The sequence below is a fragment of the Trichoderma ghanense genome, assembly GCF_004382785.1.
Source record: "Trichoderma ghanense strain CCMA-1212 chromosome Unknown scaffold_5, whole genome shotgun sequence".
Lineage (NCBI taxonomy): Eukaryota > Fungi > Ascomycota > Sordariomycetes > Hypocreales > Hypocreaceae > Trichoderma > Trichoderma ghanense.
In genome coordinates, this window is record NW_027395668.1 from 974,421 (window position 1) to 997,603 (window position 23,183).

Sequence of the window (23,183 nt, forward strand, 5' to 3'; positions counted from 1 at the left end):
TCCCCACAGGCATATAGATGGCCTTCTTCTTTCGTCCACTTTCCAACGAGGCTGCATATGCATAGATCTGCTAGAAGTACAACGCCAGGTGCAGCTTCGGTAACATCGTTTACATGTAAGCTGACGACAAACTCGGGAGAGATCAAACTCATGCTGTGTCGCTTCTCGCGGTGAACGGCGCAGGGTCTCTGCAAATATACCAGTATTCTTTATTCCACAGCGCATTGTCGCAATCTACCGGTTGTCAACTGGCAAATGATCAACTCCCGGTTCTCCTTCATTGATACAACTAGACCTTTTCTACTCCGAAACAAACATTAAGGTGATGCACAGGCTGCTGTACATGGTCATCTAATAAATTCTAAACCAAGAAAAACTAAGACAACCTCACAAAACGAACAAGTTACCGCCCTCCATTACCGCCCCGTAAGTCGTATCTCAGCGTACCGCAGCGGCACGTAGAGCAACGAGCTCACAGCAAACGCCATCTCGAACCCAATGTCGCCCGTCGTCTTCGCAATGGGCCCCTGCCACCACACCTGATCCATGCAGGGGATGACCAAGCCAAATGAAAGAACTCCGCTGGCCAGAGCCGCGATGCCGAGGGGCAGCTTCTTCGCGTCACTCCAGATGGCGTGGTCGTACGAGGCGTAGTTCTGGCGGCGGAAGACGACGTGCTCGACGATGACGATGCCGACAAACGCCGCAGACCAGTAGCCGATGAGAGAGACAAAGTTCTCCAGGCTCTCGAAGAAGTCGCCGACGGCGGTGATGGCCACGGCAATGATGATGCCGGTGATGACGATGGAGAAGAGGTAGCGAGGCACCTTGAACAGCCACGGCGCCAGCGTCTGGAAGTTGAGCGTGATGGCGTAAAAGGTTCCGCACGTGTTGCCCAGCAGAGAGAGCGCCAGGATCACGACGACGAACTTGCCAAAGTTGCCCGCGGGTGACAGCATGGCTGCGAGGACGCCGCCGGCCGAGTACAGGTCGAAGGCCTCTTGCCACTCGGGGTTGTTGGGCATCGCTCCCGCAACGGCGGCGCCGAGAACCATGAGCAGAACAGTCGGGATGAGCAGACCCCAGTAGGTGTATTGGAAGACGCGCCAGCTGTCGAGTGTTAGGGACTGAACATTCCATAGGCTCTGAGATGGTATGATATGAAGAACATCCGGAGGGCTATGGCCACTTACGATGGAACTTTGGGATCGAAATAAGTGGTAAAGTCACTCGCTAGAGCAGCCCAGGGGATCTGGTAGCTGGCAATAATCATGCCAAAGTTGAGGATCCCCGATGCCGTAGCCGGGGCCTCAGGGGCGGCTTGCTTCTTGAGGCCTGAGCCAGCGCAGCCAGTAGCGATGACGATGCTGATGATGGCCGGGATGGGCGCATACGTCTCAAAGACGTGCAGGACTCCGAAGCCGCAGAACGAGACGAGCAGAGACAGTACGGCAATGATGACAATGCCGGCATCTTCGTTGATGGATCCGTTGGAGATGGCCGAAAGACACTGTCCACCCGTAATGCAGATGATGACAGTGAAGCCAGTCATGCTCGCCAGGTTCAGCAGCACGGGAATTGATGCAATGTACCGGCTGAAAATACCGTCGTCAGTACTCTTCTTTCGAGCTGATGCGACAGCAGAGATGTCCTTACCCAAAGCTGTACCGGGCCTGAATCATCTGCCTCATGCCCGTCTTGGGGCCGAGGATGGCGAGGAACGCCGGCGGGATGGTGGACAGCATGCAGAAGAACAAGATGACGAGGGACGAGTCCCTCAAGCTGAGGCCATAGGCCAGCGGTCCCAGCATGCCAAACGTGATACTGCGCGGAGGAGCAAGGGGCGCTCGGTCAGCGGTTTGCTCGTATACTTGTACGCGACATGTAGTTCTTCGAGACCAACTTACCCCAGAATGTTGGTGTTTATGGAGAACCAGAGGGTAAAGATGTTGAAGAAGCGGGTGGCGGTGCGCTCCTCGACGGGCACCGGCAGGATGCCGCGCTCCTCGACACGGCCAGCTCGCAGGACCTTGTGGAGCAGCGACTCGTCGTCGCTGTGGTGGCCATCCTTTTCTCTCACGGGCACCTCGGATGCCTCGACCGTATCCACCAGCATCTGTGCGGCTTTCGTTGGGTGGGAACGGCTGCTGCGCTGGAGTTTGTTTGTCTGATGTCTGCAGTCGGGGGCGTCTATAAGCCCGGCTCTCAGACTTTCTTTCGCCCTGTGAAGTCTCAACCTCGGGGTGGACCAAGGAAAATCAAGCACACAAATGATAAAGATGTTTAATGAGAGACGAAAGGAACGTCAAATGTCACCGCACAACATGACGCTTCAGCCCTGCGAAATGTCAGAGGAAGCAGATGGAACCAAACGTCTGGCACTCGATGAAGTAATAAGTGAGTCAAAATTTCGCCTCCCCGACACTGGTCGCCGGTTCCGCCCCTCCTCCTCCTCCTCAGACCCCAGAAGCCAGGGAGCAAAGAAAAAAAAAAGATTTTCACATCAATGATCCGCAAGGCTAGAAGTGGACTAGAAAGGCGTCACTGTCCAATCACAGCGGCGATGGCGATCGAGGGGATTCGATGAACGACGCGATTGAAGAGATTGCCTGCAAGCCACTCCGCCGCTTGGACAGGAACAGGGTTAGTGCTGTACGAATTGGCCCTGGCTTGAGGTTGGGGTTGAGATAAGAAGAGATACGTGTGGGATTATGTAATCTTGGCGCATCAGCATCACCCTCCTGATATCAAGACATGCAAGATACAAATGGAAGTGGTGACGGGATGTTATAGGTGCAATTCATGAATAGGTGATAGGGAGTATATAAGCCTCTGGAATTACTTTGGAGACTCTCTGTGCTAATCCGATTGAATTGTCTTCTCGCAGTGTGAAGTAGTTTATACGCTTCATCGGGTAATCTTGAGGCGACTTGTAAAGACACACATAAGAACAGCATAAAGGAAACTATATCATGCTGAGTTCAAAAAATGCTTCAATCCAGACAATAAAAATCATGCTGTCCATAGCCCAGAGTGCACAGGTCGATCCTCGGTGCTGCAACTTGAACTGGTTAAACGCGTAGTGCTACCCTACAAGTATCTAGACGACTTCGACATTGGCACTCCATCTCCAAATAAGAAGACGCATGACTGCAAGGGTATGCTTATACATCGTGATATCCCGAACCAATATATACTTTGCAGTTCTACGCACCAGTACTCGCTTGCGACTTCTTTCGAAAAAAGCCACCCAGTGCCCCCATCAGCGCACCCAGCCCCTTCTCGTGACTATCCTTCTCCAGCCCGTCTCGAATCCATCCAGGCAGTTTACCCCGAATCCGATCCGTGCCATACCGTCTATCAACCAATATAATCGCCGCATAGTCTCCGCGGTGCCGGATCGCCCGACCAATGCTCTGGTTGACCGCCCGCATGCAGGCGTTTTCGTAAAAGTCCCGCGCCGCCTGCTTTGCTTGTGCTGTTGCCTCGCCGCTGCCCCGTCCTTCTTTGACGAGCCGGGCTTCGGTCGTTGACTCAATGTACTCGAGCTTTGCCTTCCAGTCTGGCGATGCAATGTTTGGGTAGGGCAGTCCAATGACCATCACACAGCGTCCTAGACGGTCTGAAAAGTTGATTCCTTCGGACATCCTGCCGCCAACAACACTCAGGAGTAACGCTCCAGTGCGTTTATCCCCGGCTGGTCTGGGTCCGAGAATCGCTTGGGAATAATCCCGTAGCACATCTTCGCTTGTTTCCCCTTTGGAGTCTCTGAAAACCGATTTTCGGGCTTGGAGCCGATCCCATGTGGTTTGGGAGCTCTCCCCCTGGCGTTGCTGCCATACATTTACGATCTCGTCAAGGTAGCCATAGCTCGGAAAGAAAACAACCACTCCGTCAGGTACAATGTTGCAAACGTTCAAGATTGCCAAACCCAACTGAGCCATCATCTCCCTGTTCCCTCGCTGCTTGAAACTGAACTCGAACGGAGGCGACGCGGGATTGCTCGAAGCGAGGGTCCAGACGCAGAGATTCTCCGGCGGGATGACATGCCCGCAGCTGAGCGATGTTACCCTTTCAGCTTCGAGAGTGGGAAACAGTTGGTCTTTGTAGTCTTGAAATGGCGACATGGTTCCGCCCGCCAAGATTACCGCCCTGGCGCTTGAGGCGACCGACGAGAAGGCGTGGGTTGGCGAGAGAAGGAGATAGGTGAGTTTCACATCGTTCGTGGTCCCGTGAGTCTTTTGGTAAAAGATTCGACCCTCAGAGCTAAGATTTGTAAGTGCGATGAGAAAGGAGACGAGAGTATGGAGGACGGGAGTGGCGGCTTTTGCAGGCCCAGGATTGCCGCTGTCGCCCTCGTTCTCGACGTGAGCCACGTAGCTCTCGATCTTGTAGGCCAGTTTCGACTCCTGTATATACTGGATGAGTTCGTAGATGTTCATCTGGTCAATGCCTTTGTGCCTCGTTAGGTCGTTCGGGTCGACAATCCCATGCTCGTCCTAGATAGAATTAGCCAGGCGATCGCCAGAATAGCTCTGTTCCCAGCCATACCTTGAGCTTCAGGGCCCCCTCAAGCCACTCTGAGAGCCCGTCAATGATCCTCCCAACCCTCCCCACGTTGACTCGGTTTATCCCCTTCAACTTCTTGCCAAACCGTTTGACATAGACTCCGAGCATCTGTCGACCCCTGCGGAGATCGCTCAACTGAATCTCTGCGGCATGCACATTGGATATCGCATCGAGGATGTTGTGCGCCTCGTCGATGATCACCACGTTCCCCTCCAGCTTGATGCCCAAAGCCTCGCGAGCACTTTGCTGCAGCAGAAGCGGGTATGGCAGTGTAATAATCTCAGCTCCCGGCAAAGCCACGCGGGAGGCATAGTAAGGACATACTGACAGAGACTTCCCAAGTAGATGCAGGTCTTCGATGTCGGGGATGGTGGCCAGGGCAGAGTCTCGAAACTGGTGTGTTTGGCTGAGAAGTTCCTCCTTGGGCACAAAGGAGCATTTGGTGCCGGATTTTGCTTGTTGAAGCTCCGCACAGCGGTCGTTGATGGCTTGGACAGACCCAAGGCGGGCAACGGCTGGATTGATGCAGAGCTTTTGCCGCGATGACAACGGTAGCAGCTTCACGGGCTCTGTCGGGGAGACATCTGACGCTTTTGCAACGGATGGTGGCAGCGAGGGCGGAAACACTGGGCGGCGCAGCTCTGAGATGAACTGTGACAATTGCGAATGAGTCCTGGATGTATAATAGATCTATCGCGAGAGGTTACTATAAGGCGAGGTGAGAGCAGGGTCGATACTCGCACCTTGACTTTCTCCTCAAGTATATCATCGTCATCTGCCTTCTTTACGCGTCCTCCAAGGCCAATCTTCTCGAGTATCTCTCGTGATTCCTTACTCAGGCCGGATAGGGCATCTCGTTCGCTTACTTCATGATCACCAGCATCCAGGAGCCATTCCGCATCTTCGTCGGCTGTGGTTTCAACGGCTGCAGAAACGTCTTCTACACGGCGTCTCTTTCGACCTCTTTCTTCCTGAGCCTTTTCCTTCAGCCGAAAAGAGGCGAGGCGCTTCTCCCTGTCTTCCCATTGCCGCAGCAGTTCATTCCGTTTCCGGGATAGGAGCTGCTCAACGATCCAGGCTGGTTCATCTTTGTACGACTCTCCTGCTTCCTGCAGCGCTGCCTCTTGCCTGGTGGCCTTGTGGTTCCGAAGCCACGTCAGAGATGCGCAGATGAGCGAGAGAGATTTGCCCTGAGATGGCCATCAGCAAGTGTCTCCGAGCTTGTGGAAATGACACCCTCCTCTACGTCCAAGGCCAGTCGAGCAAGGTTGCTATTCGATATTGAGGATGCACTGGCCAGTTCTCCGGGGGGTGTAACCTACAGTTCCAGTTGGGCTTTCCAGAATCCCTACTTGTCCGTTGCCAGTCTCCAGGACCTGATACACTGTCCGCATAAACTGATTCTGGACGTCATAAGGCGTATATGGATGGTGGAAATCAAGGCTCGACAGCTTGTGCGTAATGCCTTCAACTTGCTCCGTCATGGCCATTTCGTCACTTGACTCATTTTGCTACCCTTCTTCATCACGTGCTCTGCTCGCTCAACGATGCGAATGGCATCATCGAGTTGAATAGCTGGTGTTGAAGCGCGTCCAAGGCCGGCGCGCAGGCGGTGAGAGTGGCATTGAATTGTCCTAAATGAGACAGCGCCAACTCGTAATTGGTCTGATTCGCCCCGCATTCCGATAAGTGCGATAACCACCTTCCCACGGCCCTGCCGCGAAAGCACGTGGGGCTTCTTCTGCACGTGATTGCAAATGCACAATCCAATTCAAGTGCGGCTGCGCAAATCACAATCGGGCTTAGGGCTGTGCTGCCCTCTCGCCTAGCAATTTTCCGGGGCAGCAGCAAGTGCCAAAGCCGCTGGCCGCAAAAACATCACCACCCACTTTCAAGTCCTTCGACGCAACACATCGGAGAAGCGACAACACCACAACCGTCGCCATGCCTACCCGAACTTCAAAGACCCGCAAGCAGTACGTTGATGAGCCCGCCTGGATGAATGGATGACCCTGGATGAACGTTTGTCGGTCGGCTGTCGGACTCCTGAGGGCACTGCCGTCTTGGTGAACTCTGGAACGGCGCGCGATGAATGACGACGACGAGATGGAGGGAGAGATTTTGCCAAGCTGCAATGGAAGGCTAACATGTCGCTCTTTTCTCGCCATATAGCCGCGGTCACGTCTCCGCCGGAAAGGGTCGTGTCGGCAAGCACCGCAAGCACCCCGGTGGTCGTGGTCTGGCTGGTGGTCAGCACCACCACCGCACCAACTTGGACAAGGTTCGAACCGACTGTACAACGACGAGAGGCGCCGAAGCAGATTGACTGACCGTTACGACAGTACCACCCCGGTTACTTCGGTAAGGTTGGTATGCGGTACTTCCACAAGCAGAAGAACCACTTCTGGAACCCCATCATCAACCTCGACAAGGTACTTGCAACATCCTTTCCCGCGACGAATACCCTGTCTCTTTCTGGTTTCTTGGAGAGGAATTTGGTGGAAGATTTGGCCGGGGAGTCTGCGTGATACCAGAAAGAGAGGGGATTTGTCGGCCGCTTCGAAAGGGAACAAATTGGCTAACGAGAAGAATCCAGCTGTGGTCGCTCGTCCCCGTCGAGACCCGTGATGCCTACATCTCCGGCGAGAAGAAGGACACCGTCCCCGTCCTCGACCTCCTGCCTCTGGGCTACTCCAAGCTGCTCGGCAAGGGCCGCATTCCCGAAATCCCTCTGGTTGTCCGCGCACGATGGGTCAGCAAGCTCGCTGAGCAGAAGATCAAGGAGGCTGGTGGTGTCGTCGAGCTGGTTGCGTAAATGGCATTATAAAAAATCAACATGCTGTTGTGTGCTGGAGTAAGGCTTGTGGATTTGGAACCGGGCACTTTTTCTCAAAGGTGGAAAATAGAAATCCCTTCGCCTTTTCAACCCCAAATGTATACCGAGACAAGTGGTCTTCTTTTTTTGGGGATCAGGAAGGGATTGGGTTGGTCGGCTACGAGCATTGCATCAGGGACTCTCGAACGGAGTTTGTTAACGAATGAAAAATTAAAAAATTCGCCCACTGGTCCCGTCAATCTCGGCTTCTGTGCAAGGTGAGGGAGACCTGTGTCAACACCTGGTTTCCGAGGGTCGGCATCACACGGTCGGAGGTGAAAGTGAGGGAATGCTTCACCTACTGGGATGGATCCGGTTTCAAGATTCAGCCATTGTCTACCTGCCCGCTCTAGTAGCTCCCAAAGTCAATATAGTCATGCTCCAAGACGCCGATATCAACCCAAACCCGTCATATACCGTACATGATCTTCTAGCACATGTTGGTCCATTCCTGTACCAAAAGGCCGAGGGGGTCCCATTGTTCGTTTCATCATGCATGTCCAAATCCAGCTAATGCGTAACGGTCGTCATTATCTATCATGTTAATCCTACAGAGGTCTCTTATTCTTGTTCATGCTGGCAGCATATCGACCTCGTCTTCGTCAGCAGTTTCCTGTGACGCCATCCCAATGTTCAAAAACTCGTGATCCAGGGCCTCTTGCGCCGTGATGCGGCGACTCGGGTCCAGCTCCATGCACCGCTCCAAAAATCGAATGGCCAGTTTCTCGTCGGGGGTCAATGGCTTGTCTTCGGTCCTGCACGTGCTCCACAGGATAATCTTCTCCATGGTGAAGCCCTGCTGGCCAATGGTGGGTATCGTGGTTTCGAAGACGCAGCCGTGCAGCAGTCCGGCCGCCTTCATCCGCTTGGTTCCGAATATCGTCGCAATCTCAATCATGGCTTCGACGTCGTCGGCGGAGTTGAAGAATGGGAACCGCTTGGACAGTATGGTAAGGAGTATGACGCCGGCTGACCAGATGTCGATCGCCGTGGTCTGCTCCGTGCACTTGAAGAGCACCTCGGGGGCGCGAAAGCCTCGAGTTCCCGCGCGATTGGCACGGCGGGAGGGACGCGTGTCGGATTTAGGGTAGCCCGGCTGGGTGGTCATGGAGGTCTGCGCCCAGACGGAGGAGGCCTGGCGATGTTTCCGCGTTTCCCTCGTCTCGTGACACAGGCACTGCTTGCTGTCGGTGCCTTCTCGCTCGGCCAGGCCAAAGTCGACGAGGACGCCGTGCTGGGTCGTGGGGTCGTAGAGGAAGTTGGTAGGCTTGATGTCTCGGTGGAGTATCTTGTGCTCGTGTACGCTCTTGAGAGCAGTGAAGAGCGATCGGAGGTAGATGGCGATGTCAGGGATCGTCATCTCTCGGAAGTAGGCTCGGAAGTCACCGTGTCGAAAGTAGGGGAGGATGGCAACGACTTGGTCGGTGTGGCGGAAGGCGGTGATGAGAGGGCAGACTGAAGGGCATTGTCGTAGGTCGTGGAGCAGCTCCAGCTCGTTGAGGATGCGGGCCGGGCTGGACGTGACGTAGATCTTCTTTATCGCAACATACCGCGCTCGCTTCCGAGGAGAACGGGAATGGCTCGAGCGGCCCTTGAGAGGAGGAGGCGTCCATTTTGATAAGTCGTCCTCGTGATCCCAGCTGTTGTCGTATCGGTCGTAGTGAATGTCCTCGGCCTTGAAGACGGTCGAAAACGTACCTAAAGAACAACAGTAAGCACTTGACTTAACGTAATATTAGCATAGGAGGTTGACACACCTTCGCCAATACGCTTGATCAGCCGATACCGATCTCGAAACCCGGGGAAGTCTTGCTGCAGCCTGTCCATGTCGGCCTGCACACTGCTTTCGACCTGCTCCTCGTCCGAGCTCTCCTCTTCCTCTTCCTCTTCGACTTCTTCCTCTTCCTCGGGCTCCTCCTCCACCTCTGGTTCGCCAATTGTAGCAGCGTCCTGGCCGTCTACATCGTCCTCGTCCACCATGACCTCCGTCTCCTCTGTTCTCGCATCTTCATGGATATCGAAGGCGTCCTCCACTGGCCGCACCATCGCCGTCGCCATGGCTGCCGGCTTCCCTCCAAAGAATTGGGGCGTGGGAACGCGCAAAACTGTATCCCGTCCAAGCTCAACGGCGTTTTATCTCCCAAGAAATACAGCAAAGCGGCAATGCTGAGAGTCAATTGGGCTTCACCGCGATGCAACAAACAAAACAAAAAGGCCGTGTAAAAGCTCTACCACGCTGAGATCATGCAGCAGCGAATCCAATGCAGGTCCCGGCGAAGTGCTGGCTGGGTTCTTCTAGGGCCTGTGGAGGGGCTTTTCCGGCGGCTTCGGGGCAGCTGCAGCGGCTGCTCAGTGGCTGGAAACGCGCCAGAGCAGCGCCATGGCGGGGCGTCCAGGGCAGTCGGAAGCTTTGTCGCGTCCAAAGAAAATAAACAGATTGGTTGCCAAGGGCCCGAAGATGCATCCCCGCCATTTGCCTGCCGCACAAACAACTTGAACATCCATCCGCGGCCGAAGCAGTGGCGACAAGCACCCAAACAGCAAAAACTACGAAGCAGCAGGGCGAGGCTGCAGCGCTGCATCAGAGTCTCAGCTGGCCGAATCTCGAACCAACCGCCCGACAGCCGACTGCATAGAGCTTCATCTTCTGGCTGTCTTTGCATCTTTATACCCATCGATACCCAGCGCGACACCCCGCCAACTTTCGGCGCAGAAACCGCCCATCATGGGGACCATCAGCTTCGACATCAACGATGCGCTGAAGCATTACATGTCCGATCCCGCGACGATTCCCACGCCCGAAGCAGATGCCGCGCTGTTCGACTGCGAGAATGACCCCGAGGCGCTCACGAACCAGGTCATCAACCCTGTGTTGAACCCCATCATCGACGCGGTTGCGGACAACCCAGATGCCATCCTGCGGGCCGTCAACATCGACTCATTACAGTTCCTGCTCAAGTACGACTCACGGCATACCCTTTGCGAAGATGACAGGACGGGGAGCTTGGGGCGAGGAGGAGAATGTGTGAATTGGCAGCTGACTGGTGGCTCAACAACAGATATACCCCCTATATACCAGCTCACATCCTCAGCAAAGTGTTCGACCTGGTAATGAGCGGCCTGAGCGCCGAAGCGGACGCGGTGCACAACGACATCGAATCGCCCGATGAGCAGGACTCAGTCGCGCATCACAAGCAACTTCTCGAGATCTACGGATTTCTGCTTCAGTGGACCATTGCCGCCGTCGAGACCAAAGCAGCCGAAAAGTCGTCCGCGGCGCCAGTGGCGAGAGGGCGAGGGAAGCCGAAGAAGACGGCTTCGCAGAGAGATGATGTCTGGGATTCGGCATCACAGCTCCAGGGCGCACTGGAAATCATGTGCAAGACCCTCAAGCTCAAGCTCTCCAGAATATTCCTGACCACGAGTGAGAGGGATACATTTGTCGGGTTGCTGACGCGCCCGGTGTACATGATTCTGGAAAACGAGCAACGGGTCAAGGCAACGACTATCAAGATGCATTGTTTCAAGGTGCTCTGCATCGCGGTCAAGCACCACGGCCATGGCTATGGTATGTGATACCTCGTCTGTTGCCAAAAGATGCCTCTAGCTGACATGAACCGCAGCCGCACAGATCAACGTTATCCAGAACCTGACATACTTTGAGCATCTCTCAGAGCCCATGGCAGAGTTCCTCCACATCCTGGCCGAAACATACGACTATCCGCAGCTCACCGACGAGGTCTTGCGCGAAATTAGCAACAAAGAATTCAACTCCAACGATACCCGAGGACCCAAGTCGGTCTCTGCATTCATCGCAAAGTTATCAGAGCTTGCTCCAAGGCTGGTAATCAAGCAGATGACAATGCTAGCCAAGCAGCTCGACAGCGAGGTGATTATACCCAAAGCCGTCCAAAGTGCAACGATTGGAGCTAACCACCGTCCAGTCATATACCCTCCGATGCGCGTTGATCGAGGTCTGCGGCAACATGATTGCCTATCTCAGCAGGCAAGAAGAGCGGAGCGAAAACCACAAGTCCCAGCTCAACGCCTTCTTTGACGTCCTTGAAGAGCGCTTTCTCGACATTAACCCGTACGCAAGATGCCGCGTGCTGCAGGTATATGTGAAGCTCTGTGAGCTTGAGCAAAAGTTCCCCAAGCGACGGCAAAAGGCTGCCGAACTTGCCTGCAGAAGCCTCGAAGACAAGAGCAGCAACGTGAGGCGCAACGCTATCAAGCTTTTGGGCACACTCATCAAGACTCACCCGTTCACTGTTATGCACGGCGCTCAGCTTTCACGAAAGGAGTGGCAGGCTCGCCTCGACAAGGTTGACGAAGAGCTCAACGCGCTGAAACCCCCACCCGGCATCCCTGGCTTGGCGGATGCGACAGTCGACCACAGTCTCCTCGATGAGGCTACCCAAGTCGCGTCCCCAGAGAAGCCCCGGCAAATGACGGATCAGGAGGTGTTCGAAGCGGTTCAAAAGGCACAGGCGGAAGCGGCTACAAGCGAGGCGATCGAAAAGCTCACTCTCACTAGGCGATACTACAACGAGGCCCTCAAGTTCATCGACGTGCTGCACGACGCAACGGAGCTCATATGCCAGCTTCTTGGGTCTCGGAACAAGAGCGAGGTCATCGAGGCCATTGACTATTTCGAAGTTGGCGACGCTTACAACATTGAGCAGAACAAGGTCGGCATCCGGCGAATGCTGAGACTGATCTGGACCAAGGGCAACAGCGACGAGGGCAAAGGCGTGCAGACACACCTCATCGAGTGCTACAGGAGACTATTCTTCGAGGCGCCAGACTCATTCAGCCCCAACGACGCCGCCAACTACATTGCGCGCAACATGATCAGCTTGACCTTTGGGGCCACGCCTGCCGAACTTACTTCGCTTGAACAGCTGCTTGCCACCATGATGAAAGGCGGCGTCATTCACGAAACCGTCGTGGCCAAGCTGTGGCAGGTGTACGGCGTTCAGAAACGAGAAATCTCCAAGACGCAAAGACGGGGCGCCATCATCGTGCTGGGAATGCTTGCATCGGCCATCCCTGAGATTGCAGTGGGCGAAATCGAGACGATGCTCCGGACCGGACTGGGAGCCCACGGGCGGAATGACCTGCAGCTGGCCAAGTATACCTGCATTGCCCTGAGACGGATCAACCCCACGGGAAGGCAAGCCAAGGAATCAACCGCCAAATTCTCGCGGCTTCCGAATGACCATGCGGTCTGTTCACGACTAGCGGCCATAACGGACGTGCCCTCTGACAGCAAAGAATGGTATGGTGTGGCAGAGCAGGCCATCAACGCCATATACGCCCTCTCCAAGCATCCCGACATCCTTTGCTCGGCCATTATCCGGCGCAAGGCCAAAGAGGTCTTTGGCCGCCCCAGTTCCAGACCAAATTCGCGAGATCAGCACACGCCGCCTGAGTTTGCGGACCCCAGGTCACCGGGTGCCATGCCAGCGTCGCCGGAGAAGCCGAAGAAGCGCGATGATGCCATTGCTCTCTCTCAGCTCCTCTTCATCGTTGGTCAGGTCGCAATCAAGCAGATTGTACATCTTGAGCTCTGTGAGTTGGACTTTAAGCGTAGAAAACAGGAGAAGGAGAAGCAGGCGCCTTCCAAGGCGGACAAGGACAAGGAGGACGCGGACGAGCTGGACCTCATCGGCGGCACGACGGAGGATGACTTTACAGAGGCCATGGCGCACATCCGGGAGCGGGAGCTTCTGTACGGGCCAACGTCACTCCTCGCAACGTTTGGGCCCCTCGTGTCGGAGATTTGCGCAAACAACACCACATACGCAGACGAGGGCTTGCAGGCGGCAGCCACACTGTGCCTCGCAAAGCTCATGTGCGTGTCGTCCGAGTACTGCGAGACCAACCTCCCACTTCTCATCACAATCATGGAGCGGTCTCCCGACGCCACGGTCCGATCGAATGCCGTCATTGCGCTGGGTGACATGGCGGTCTGCTTCAATCACCTGATTGACGAAAACACGGACTTCTTGTACCGGCGCCTGGCAGATACAGATGTGTCGGTGAAGCGAACGTGCCTGATGACGCTGACGTTCTTGATCCTGGCTGGCCAAGTCAAGGTCAAGGGGCAGCTGGGCGAGATGGCCAAGTGTATGGAGGACGAGGACAGGCGGATTGCCGATCTTGCCAAGATGTTCTTTACGGAGCTCAGCACAAAGGACAATGCGGTGTACAACCACTTTGTGGACATGTTTAGCTTGCTCAGCGCGGGTGACATGGAGGAGGAGAGCTTCAGGCGCATCATCCGGTTCCTCCTCGGATTTGTTGAAAAGGTAAGACGCCTGGTGAAACAATCACAAAGTACGCAACCGCTAACGAAGCCGATTCGTGTAGGACAAGCATGCCAAGCAGCTGTCAGAGAAGCTCGCAGCCAGGCTTGCGCGCTGCGAGACGGAGCGGCAGTGGAACGATGTCGCCTTTGCTTTGGGCTTGTTGCAGCACAAGAACGAGGAGATTACAAAGCTGATTTCCGAGGGATTCAAGATTGTGCAGGCCGCTGCTTGAGTGTCTGTCGTTTTGGTCTGAAGCGTGGAGTGTCTGTGTGGGCGTATATGTTTCTTGTATATAGATGGGCCAGAATGATGCTCGTGCCGGATCATGTATGAATGCAATGCGATATGAGTTCAAATGCTGCCGTCTCTGAGCAATCACCGCGAGCTTAGATCTCTTAGGAGATGGCGTGAAGATGGTCAACATGAAGTCAGGATAAAACTGCGGGCAAACGACAGCTTATATAAGGTACTGGTCGTCTTCAGGCTAGCAACAGCTTGTATGTATCCTGAGCCTCAGACATTATTGTTTAAATAGTGGTCTTCTCTTATTCAAAGATTCTCGACTTCTCAAATTGGTTGATGAGAAGTATATATATCCCTGTATCCAAACAAGAGATTGGAGCCCTCCATTCTCAGGTAGGACATGTTGAAGCCGAGGCTACATATGTAGGAATCGTCTGTATACCTAACCTTCACCTACCCTAAAATCCCAAGACAGATTCGGAGCATTTCTGAGTCTCTCGGAACTTGCCGCAGCCATAACTGCTTTAGCCTGTTTTGCTGTAGCGCCACTCTGCCAAAACAAAGGAAGTCGCAGCCAAAATCGATAACGCAAAGCTGCCACGTGACCTACGCTTGCTCTAGCCGGATACAGAAGCAAGCGGGTTCAAGTTGTGGTGGGGCGCGTGCTCCGACTCAGCGAAAATGGAAGAGACTTTGGTACAGGTACTTGTGTACCGAGCTTTTCAGCTTGCTCTCAATTGAAGTCAACGCTTGCGGGCAGCTGCTGCGTCACGTCACCCTCACCAGCACGAGAAACTTGGACCTTTAACCATCTCCCGCCATAACAGACCGCTGCTGCTATCGGGCAATAAAGCCATCGGAATACCAGCATCTCTTCACTGCTATCGTGCTGTAATCTCAGGCATTTCTTGTCTTGGCGATACAGCATCCGTGTCCCGGCATTTGCCACTGCGCTTCGCCGCGAGCTCCTTGTTCCGCCCGCCTTAACCTGCGAACCGTCTCCTCGATTCTCGCGCCTGTGAGGGCCATGGGCTTGGCTATTGTCGCTGCTGATATTAGGACTGCGCACGGGGAAGCGTTTTAGTATCGCCTTGGGGGGCGAACAATTGACGCTCCAATTGCTCTTGCGGCTGTCCGTCGCCATCGCTCGCGCGCCACCCAGGAGCTCGAGGAGCTTTGCCGAGCTTCGAAGAAAGAGGGAAGAAAAAAGGAGGTACGACAACGCGCAAAGCCCGAGATAGCCTCGAGTCGCGCAGCAGAAAATGTACGACAAGGTTGTCTCTCTGGGCTCGCGCCTGCACTATCCCATCGTCATCACCAAGCTCCTCAAGAAGCCGGGCGAGCCGATCAAGAAGCAGGAGACGATCATAGAATACAAGTTCAGCTGGCGACGCAAGATTAGCGACGATGAGTGGGTGGACGAGACTACGTATACCGAGTTCGACAGCCCGGCCGAGGGCACGCTGAAGGAGTGGCGCATCACCGAGGGCCAGACGATAGCGGCCGACATGCCGTGCATGACCGTCGAGGAAGCCTGCGGGCACGAGGTGCAGATCCAGGGTCTATGCAGCCTTTGCGGCGCAGACATGACCGAGATCAACTGGGCCAGCGAAGAGAAGGACACGGACCGGGCCATGATCAACATGGTGCACGACCAGACGGGCTTGATGGTGAGCCAGAACGTTGCCAAGCGGGCGGAGCACGACACGCAGAAGCGCCTGCTGCGCCAGCGGAAACTGAGTCTGGTGGTCGACCTGGACCAGACCATTATCCACGCGTGCATCGAGCCGACCATTGGGGAGTGGCAGCGCGACCCGACGAACCCCAACCACGAAGCCGTCAAAGATGTCAAGAGCTTCCAGCTCAACGACGACGGGCCCAGAGGCCTGGCCAGCGGGTGTACGTACTACATCAAGCTGCGGCCGGGCCTGAAGGAATTCTTGGAAGCTGTCTCTGCAAAGTATGAGCTGCACGTGTATACCATGGGAACCCGCGCGTACGCTCTCAACATTGCGCGTATTGTGGATCCCGACAAGAAGCTCTTTGGGAATCGTGTCATCAGCCGCGACGAGAATGGAAGCATCACGGCCAAGAGCTTGCAGAGGTTGTTCCCGGTCAGTACCGACATGGTCGTCATTATTGACGACCGCGCCGATGTCTGGCCCATGAACCGACCGAACTTGATCAAAGTCGCACCGTACGACTTCTTCAAAGGGATAGGAGATATCAACTCCAGCTTTCTGCCCAAAAGGCAGGACATCCTGCCGTCCCCAGTAAAGACAAACGGTCTGCTGCCAAACTCCGAAAATGCCGTGCCAGGAGAAAAGGTTTCGCCACTTGATGAGCTCGCCCGAATGGGAGGCGGCGACGAGGCCAGCCTCAAGGTTCAGACGCAGGAACAGGAGAAGACATTGGAGAAGCAGCTGACTGATCGCCCATTGCTGCATATGCAAGAGGAGCTGGACAAGGAGGACTCGGAAGGTGACGGATCATCAAACTTTCACCACAGGCAGCATCTTTTGAATGACGATGACGAAGAACTCGTCACCCTGCAAGACCACCTGACTGATCTCCATGCTGCGTTTTACGACATGTACGACAGGAGGCGGGCAGAGAGGAAAATGTCGGAGCCGACACATCCACCAGGGCATACGAAAGCGCGGAGGAAGTCCCAACCTGACGATGGGGTGGATCTGTCGCTTGTTCCGGACGTGGGCGATATACTGGACGAGCTCAAGTCTAGCGTTCTGTCGGGCCTCGTCATTTGTTTGTCAGGTCTCGTGCCGTTGGGAGTCAATATCGAAGAGTCTGAAATTGGAATGCAGGCGCAAAGCTTCGGGGCCCAGGTCGTTGATAGCATCTCGCCGAGAGTCACGCATCTTGTGGTTTCTTTAGCGCGGCCGCGAACGAAGAAAGTGCAGCAGGCGGCTAAGATCCCCAGTATCAAGATTGTGAACCAGAGCTGGCTGGCAGACTGCCTTAGTCAATGGCGTAGGCTGGACGAAAGCCCATACTACATGCCCATTCTTGATGCGGACCGCGAGAGGTCAGAGGACACTGCGGAAACCAGCGCGGCCGAAATGGAAGATGCCGGTATCTCTATGAACATGGGTGATTTTGATGAGGAGCTCAAGGAGTTTCTGGGCTTGGACGATGACGACGACGATGACGACGACGAAGATGGAAACACAAATGACGATGGTAATGACGAAGGAGATGAAGAAGCGGACGTGAACGAGGACGGGGATGCGGAGAACGACAGCGAGACTACAGATGGCGAGGGCGACGACTCTGACGACCCGGAGAAACGGGGCACAAAGCGCAAAGACAGAGAATCCACCATGGAGTCTGACGGAGAAGGGCCAAATCCAGTGGGCGAGAGTGCGCTGGCGAAGAAGCAGCGGGTATCACGAAATCGGGGGGCTTCTTCACTGCGAGCTGTACATACACCGAACGGCGAGGCGGACGCTAGTAGCGACGCAGCTCCTCCAGCTCAAAGCACAGAGGGGGACAGCCTGGCGGAGTTTGACGAGCTGGAGCGGGAGCTGCTGCTGGGGCTCGAGGCCGCGGGCAGTTAGAAGTTGGCGTTGAGGACTGCACGGCGCGGGCGTTTGGGGGATGATACCGAACTACCGCAATAAGAAACATCTGGCCGGCGCACTTTTATTAACCGTTTTGTGTTAGAGTAGCGTTTGGGAAACTGGGGTGACAACGGTGTTTATCTGTTTTCTGTTCAGGTTCTGTCTGACCATGTTCTCTCTCTCTCGTTTGCTTGTGGTTGATGCGTGACTGAGGATACCCCCGTTCTTTGACCAAGAAAGGGGAAGCGTTGGGACTTGTTATGTATGAGAAACGGCTTGAGCCTTGAGCGCTTTGAGATGCCTGTGGCAATGCAAAGAACTGCAAAGAAACGGGGATACTCGCTGTCAGCGACAATGTGATGATGACAATGATGCTACGGCCAGCCAATTCGGCAAAGATGAATGTTTTAACACCTTTCGAAGCTTCATTAGCATCAAACCAGGCTCTGTTTGTTTGACCAAGAACGGAGTCCCAGCGTCAACTAATCATCCCGTACCAACATCAATCATACCAAACAAACACCAGGCAGGGATAATATTTGGTAGTGCAGCTCCGCCGGTATGAAGTCCCTCCGGCGACCCACTTCTTCAATTCCGTAAAACATGAGCTCGGACATGGGATATCAAGGAATGGGAGTAGAGAAAGAGGGAAGGTAGACGGATTTTCGGTTACAGTGCACGTGTTGATGGAGAGGTTCGATGCTCCGGTTGACTATAAATTGATGGACTGAGAATGGTATGAGTAGAGTTCTTGTAGAGACCTGAGAGTGAAACGACTGAACCCCATTCACCTGAGATACTGTTCGACATCATGCTCGACCTTCCATTCGTGTCATATCTGTCGTATATAAGACTATCGACAATGGGCCTCTCATACAACCCCGACACGGACGTGCCCAACCTCGCCGGCAAAGTCATCCTCATCACCGGAGGCAAGCCCTTCCATCCTCCCCCTCCCCTCCCCTGAAAAACACACACACACACCACAAACTAACCAATCTCAAAGGCACAAGCGGCATCGGCAAACAAACCATCCTAGCCCTCGCAAAACACAACCCATCCCACATCTACTTCACAGGCCGCAACACACGCGCCGCCACCGAAGTCCTCTCCCAAAGTAGCCTCTCCCCCGCAGAGATCACATTCATCCCCTGCGACCATTCCAGCCTCGAAAGTATCCGCCTCGCAGCAGAAACACACTTCAAACACAACCGCCTAGACATCTTCATCGCAAACGCAGGTATCCTCGCCGTTCCACCCGGCCTCACACAAGATGGCTATGAAATCCAGTTCGGAACGAACCATCTCGGCAACGCAGCCCTGCTCCTGCGTCTCCTCCCTGTGATGCTGCGCACTGCGAGAGAAGTCCCTGATGCGGATGTGCGTTTTGTGGCGGTGACGTCGTTGGGGTACTTTACGCATCCGCTCAATGGGATCGATTTCGCTGGCTTGAAGACCAAGCAGGAGAAGTTGCTGCTTGGGAAGTGGGCGCGGTACGGACAGAGTAAGTTGGCGAATGTGCTTTTCGCGCGGGAGCTGGGGAAGAGGTTTCCACAGATTACGAGCGTTGCGGTGCATCCTGGCGTGGTGAAGACGGAGATGATTGCGGGCTTGGGGGTGTTGGATGGGCTGCTCACGTGGGGGATGAGTCCGCTGGGGATGCTGACGCCGAGGGAGGGCGCGTATAATACCCTTTGGGCGGCGACGGCGGCGGATGTCAGGGGGAGGATGGGGACGGCGGCGCTGTTTGAGCCGGTTGGGAGGCCGCATGCTGGGAGTGCACAGTGTAGGAGTGATGAGCTGGCGGGGAGGTTGTGGGAGTGGACGGTGGAGGAGGTTGGTGTTGAGGTCGAGGGGGCATGAGCAGGCGGTGCTGTTAGAATAAAATATGTAATTAGCAACTTGAGATGCTTGACTGTGCGTTAGACAGAAATGGACAGTCGTCGAGGGCCTATCTGTGAGCATAATACTGCAACAAGAAGATGTTCGCCGCGACCTTTCTTGGATTCGGATTTTCTCAATTCTTGTCCGTAGAGTCGATTTTGACGACAGGTGGACACATCCTCATAAGCATATATACAAAACTTTCCATTCCTTTGAGCGCATCTTTTCGTCCTCGCCTGCTTTGATTTATTTCGAAGGAGCCGGAGCCACGGCAAACGTCGGCCGCACAAACCTAAACCCTCAGTTAGCCAACCATCCAAGAGCCTCAACACGGGTACCATTCTTCGAGACGAACCTGTCGCTGTTGTAGACCTTTGTGTTCTCGCCCAGCAGCTCCTTCTCACGCTTCTGGTCGGCCAGGTATCGTCGCACCTGGTCGCGGTCCTCTTCGGCCTGCAGGAGGGGGATCAGGTGAATTCGCGCCCACATCTTTTCGCGGGCGAGCTCACTGAAGGTGAATGGAGTTAGTTTGCTTCGTAGCTCTTCTTGGGACTGTGAAGCCGGAATAGGATCGAGGGAGGTTGAGAAGGAGGACGTACTTGGCCTCTCGGATGCCGCCAATCAGCTTGTACCAGCCGTAGCCCATGACGGCGCCCATGCCGAGGAGCATAATTCCCGGTCGGAAGCCCTTGGCGGGGAGGTTTCGCTAGACGAGGAGTGTCAGCCTTGTCCATTGCTTCGAGTGTGGCGTAGGTGTCGAGTCGTTATATCTCTCTGTCCAACGATAGGTGCAGTTCTCGCCGTTCCTCCTCCTCCTCCCATGCGCATCATCGCCTCCAAGTCCAATTCCGCGGCTCCGAACAAAGACACAGCCCCAAATAATCGCTACCAGCACCAAACAATCCTGTCGCAACGCACCTTGTACTGGACGGGCTCGTACCCGCCCCGAGGGGGCATGTCTTGAGGCATGATGGGCGGTTTCGGCTGCGGTCGAGGCGGGAGTGAGGCTAGGGCGGTGTCAATGGCGAGCCTGCGCACAAGAATCGGAGAGTCGCGTAGTCAATCGATGTGTCGAGATACCTCTGCTGCGCGCCGTCTGCAGGGGAGGTTCGAGGTCGTTTCTGGCGTCAGAAGCTATTGCTGGTGAGGGCCATTTTCCGCGAGAGCCTCGCCAGAGGTTGGAGGTGCTGATTACATAATGCACTTTTCATGGTGGGGCATTGCTGCGAGTCGGTACTCCCAAGGTACCCGTACTGTAATAAGGTAATACAGTAGTTAGGAGGCAAGAAGCTCTGGCAACCGCCTGCCTGCTTAGCAAAGATATTGTACGATTGATTAATACCTCTCCGCTTCATCCAACCCAAGGTTGAAGCGTCCCTCTTCATCATAACCATCGCTATCCTCGGCTATTCTTGTCCGACGGGTGGGCTCATCTGCTGCGCTGGGTTTCCTCATCCATGGAAGCTACCAACCGTGACACAGCATCTGGACTCACCCCTCATGAACGACTCAACAAACCGACAGACGGACGAAGGACACGATAGACGGGACGAGAAGCAGCAGGCATGGACAACGACTGGACAGATGCACATGCAATGCCGCTGACCCTTGATGCGCCCGTGCCCAGTTTCCGGGCGAATGACACGGCATCTACCTTGTGTCTCTTCCTCCAAGAGTCAAGTATCATCTGCGCAACCACAACCGCAGACCCCAGTCCTGGCCATTCTTTTAGGCATCACCATCCTTGGCCTCGTTCCCGCAGACGAGACGGTTGAAGACAGGCCAAAAGTTGCGCCGCAGCAGCCACATTCTCCTAGTCGGTCTCGGTCGGCCACTCAAATCCGAGCCCGGACCTGGATTCTGTTGCTCATCGCCCTGCGTAATGCAATGGTGGGCAAAGGCTATCGGAGCTGTCCATCTTAACCTTATCTATCTGGTGGCCGGAACCTGAAGCCTCCCGCAGGTGAAACTCTCCCGGGACTCTCGCGAGCGCTCAGGATGGTGCTTGGGCCTGTTGATTGAGCCTGTATTACTCCGCGCGTCTGCCCGACGACGGAGGTGTGTGGAGTCTGTCTTCTCGGATCCCCCCGTTTTTCAACGCCCACAGGCTGACTCTGCCGGCATTCAGCAGCGGGCTTGCGTGCTTGGTTGCTTGGCTGGCTTGCTCTCTCTGTCACATCCTGGGGGCCATGTAACGCAACATCCGATGAAAGCAAGACTCCAATGCCCTTGTATCCCAGCCTCATCTCGTCCCGGGTCCCCACTGGACCACAGAGCTTCACAATGGCTGGCTGGCTGGCCTGCCGTGCCGGGCCCCGCTCTTCGACTAATATCGCGACTTTGCCACAGCTCAAATGTCTGGCCAAGCCATTTCCGCTTGCAACCCGATCGTACCCGTTGTTCGCCGCTCTCTGCCTGCGGCTTTAGCTTGGACTGCCCTGCGTCGCGGATCGACGCAACGCATGATAGGGGCCCTCGTCATTGTCTCCCCGGATTGGGGACCCTGGCTGATGCTACCCTTTCTGCTTTGTTTCATGGCCAGGAGGTTTGCCTTGTTTGCCTGCCGCCCGCGGTGCGCGCTGTTGGACGGCTGAGGGTCGAGATGGGCTGATGGGCGTGGCGCTCTGATGCTCGTCGACAAAAAAGACGCAGGCCCCGTCTTTGCCTGAAATATCTGATTCATTCCCGGCACTTGGTTTTGAATCAGTCGGGCATTGGGGGGCCCTCTCTTTATCTTGCCCCTTCCTGCATCAACTGCGCAGTCAGATCTCGCCACTGATACGCATGTGCTCTTGGGCACTGGATTCTTTCTTTCACCATCCTCCTTTCATGGACCGTCATCTCACTTACTGCTAAGGAGAAGAAGAAGAAGCGCCAATACTCAATAAAAGCAGAGGAGGAGGATAAAGAGGCACACACGAAGAAGAAGGCATCATGTACGGCAACTTTCATCGGATCCCTTATCCTATCCACAAGAGCCCCATGGACGGGGACACAGCCCACCGCGACCTCGACTGGGTATACGCCTCCCAGACCGACCGTACCTACGTCCTCCGCGTCGGCGAGTTCGGCGTCACCCGCCAGCAGAAGCTCGACCTGCTGCAAAACGTCTTCTGGCCCGCCCTCATCCGCTGGGTCATCTCGAGGCAGCAAATCCTGCCCGGCGGCACCATCCTCGGCGGCTGGTGGCGCGCCGACATGCAGGGCATGATGGACTGGTATCGCGAGTGCCTTCACATGACGGCTCGCTGGGAAGACGCCATCATCGCACACACGGACGGCATCTGGAGGACCGCGCTGGAGACGTCGCCCTGGCGGGACTGGCCCGAGTTCTTCCTCTTCCTGAACGAACCCGTCGTGGATCAGCATGGGCAGGTTGTCAGGGATGCCCAGGGCCGAATCGTGTACAAGGACAGAGACCCGACTGTCGACGGCATGGAGGATGCCTTTCTAGACTTGTGGGAGACCATTGCGAATTCTCGTCCGCTAGCAACTTTTGTCAAGCAAGATGCTCGCAAGGACGGCAATCTCCTTGCTTCGCGAACACGGACCACTACGGATTTGTGCGTCTAAGCGGCTTGTTTCATTGATTTATTTTCCTCTCTACTCCTCATGGAAGCTGGCGCTTGGGACAGTTTTTTTTTTTTTTTTTTTTTTTTTTTTTTTTTTTTTTTTTTTTTTTTTTTTTTTTTTTTTTTTTTTTTTTTTTTTTTTTTT

The 23,183-nt window shown here is 55.0% G+C and overlaps 11 protein-coding genes across 11 annotated transcripts; 6 read left to right on the forward strand and 5 right to left on the reverse strand.

The window, feature by feature from the left end:
* Positions 1-416: 416 nt before the first annotated feature.
* CCMA1212_005291 (Purine-cytosine permease fcyB) lies at positions 417-2,326 on the reverse strand (the record flags this gene model as incomplete). Its single annotated transcript, XM_073702557.1, has 5 exons — positions 417-1,110; positions 1,194-1,595; positions 1,657-1,824; positions 1,908-2,174; positions 2,322-2,326. The coding sequence occupies 5 exons, from the start codon at positions 2,324-2,326 to the stop codon at positions 417-419; spliced, it is 1,536 nt and encodes a 511-aa protein (XP_073558988.1).
* An 880-nt stretch (positions 2,327-3,206) lies between these two features.
* CCMA1212_005292 (ATP-dependent DNA helicase chl1) lies at positions 3,207-6,059 on the reverse strand (the record flags this gene model as incomplete). The annotated part of the gene is made up of 4 exons (XM_073702558.1): positions 3,207-4,499; positions 4,552-5,259; positions 5,313-5,759; positions 5,892-6,059. The coding sequence occupies 4 exons, from the start codon at positions 6,057-6,059 to the stop codon at positions 3,207-3,209; spliced, it is 2,616 nt and encodes an 871-aa protein (XP_073559119.1).
* Positions 6,060-6,513: 454 nt separating this feature from the next.
* Positions 6,514-7,384, forward strand: CCMA1212_005293 (uncharacterized protein; the record flags this gene model as incomplete). The annotated part of the gene is made up of 4 exons (XM_073702559.1): positions 6,514-6,545; positions 6,742-6,850; positions 6,912-7,001; positions 7,166-7,384. The coding sequence occupies 4 exons, from the start codon at positions 6,514-6,516 to the stop codon at positions 7,382-7,384; spliced, it is 450 nt and encodes a 149-aa protein (XP_073559120.1).
* Positions 7,385-8,015: 631 nt separating this feature from the next.
* Positions 8,016-10,168, reverse strand: CCMA1212_005294 (Cell cycle serine/threonine-protein kinase hsk1; the record flags this gene model as incomplete). The annotated part of the gene is made up of 3 exons (XM_073702560.1): positions 8,016-9,142; positions 9,202-9,549; positions 10,162-10,168. The coding sequence occupies 3 exons, from the start codon at positions 10,166-10,168 to the stop codon at positions 8,016-8,018; spliced, it is 1,482 nt and encodes a 493-aa protein (XP_073559117.1).
* Position 10,169: 1 nt separating this feature from the next.
* On the forward strand, positions 10,170-13,990 carry CCMA1212_005295 (Condensin complex subunit 1; the record flags this gene model as incomplete). The annotated part of the gene is made up of 5 exons (XM_073702561.1): positions 10,170-10,402; positions 10,504-11,012; positions 11,068-11,333; positions 11,389-13,758; positions 13,820-13,990. The coding sequence occupies 5 exons, from the start codon at positions 10,170-10,172 to the stop codon at positions 13,988-13,990; spliced, it is 3,549 nt and encodes a 1,182-aa protein (XP_073559118.1).
* Positions 13,991-14,734: 744 nt separating this feature from the next.
* CCMA1212_005296 (uncharacterized protein) lies at positions 14,735-15,245 on the reverse strand (the record flags this gene model as incomplete). Its single annotated transcript, XM_073702562.1, has 1 exon — positions 14,735-15,245. A coding segment is annotated over one exon (510 nt), but the record flags the coding sequence as incomplete, so codon positions are not given.
* An 18-nt stretch (positions 15,246-15,263) lies between these two features.
* CCMA1212_005297 (RNA polymerase II subunit A C-terminal domain phosphatase) lies at positions 15,264-17,579 on the forward strand (the record flags this gene model as incomplete). Its single annotated transcript, XM_073702563.1, has 1 exon — positions 15,264-17,579. One exon carries the CDS (start codon positions 15,264-15,266, stop codon positions 17,577-17,579), a length of 2,316 nt encoding a protein of 771 aa, XP_073559116.1.
* Positions 17,580-18,444: 865 nt separating this feature from the next.
* On the forward strand, positions 18,445-19,445 carry CCMA1212_005298 (uncharacterized protein; the record flags this gene model as incomplete). Its single annotated transcript, XM_073702564.1, has 2 exons — positions 18,445-18,514; positions 18,589-19,445. The coding sequence occupies 2 exons, from the start codon at positions 18,445-18,447 to the stop codon at positions 19,443-19,445; spliced, it is 927 nt and encodes a 308-aa protein (XP_073559114.1).
* Positions 19,446-21,104: 1,659 nt separating this feature from the next.
* Positions 21,105-21,389, forward strand: CCMA1212_005300 (uncharacterized protein; the record flags this gene model as incomplete). The annotated part of the gene is made up of 1 exon (XM_073702565.1): positions 21,105-21,389. One exon carries the CDS (start codon positions 21,105-21,107, stop codon positions 21,387-21,389), a length of 285 nt encoding a protein of 94 aa, XP_073558846.1.
* Positions 21,390-21,391: 2 nt separating this feature from the next.
* On the reverse strand, positions 21,392-21,712 carry CCMA1212_005301 (uncharacterized protein; the record flags this gene model as incomplete). The annotated part of the gene is made up of 1 exon (XM_073702566.1): positions 21,392-21,712. One exon carries the CDS (start codon positions 21,710-21,712, stop codon positions 21,392-21,394), a length of 321 nt encoding a protein of 106 aa, XP_073558847.1.
* Positions 21,713-22,400: 688 nt separating this feature from the next.
* CCMA1212_005302 (uncharacterized protein) lies at positions 22,401-23,039 on the forward strand (the record flags this gene model as incomplete). Its single annotated transcript, XM_073702567.1, has 1 exon — positions 22,401-23,039. The coding sequence occupies one exon, from the start codon at positions 22,401-22,403 to the stop codon at positions 23,037-23,039; it is 639 nt and encodes a 212-aa protein (XP_073558848.1).
* Between the last annotated feature and the right edge of the window lie 144 nt (positions 23,040-23,183).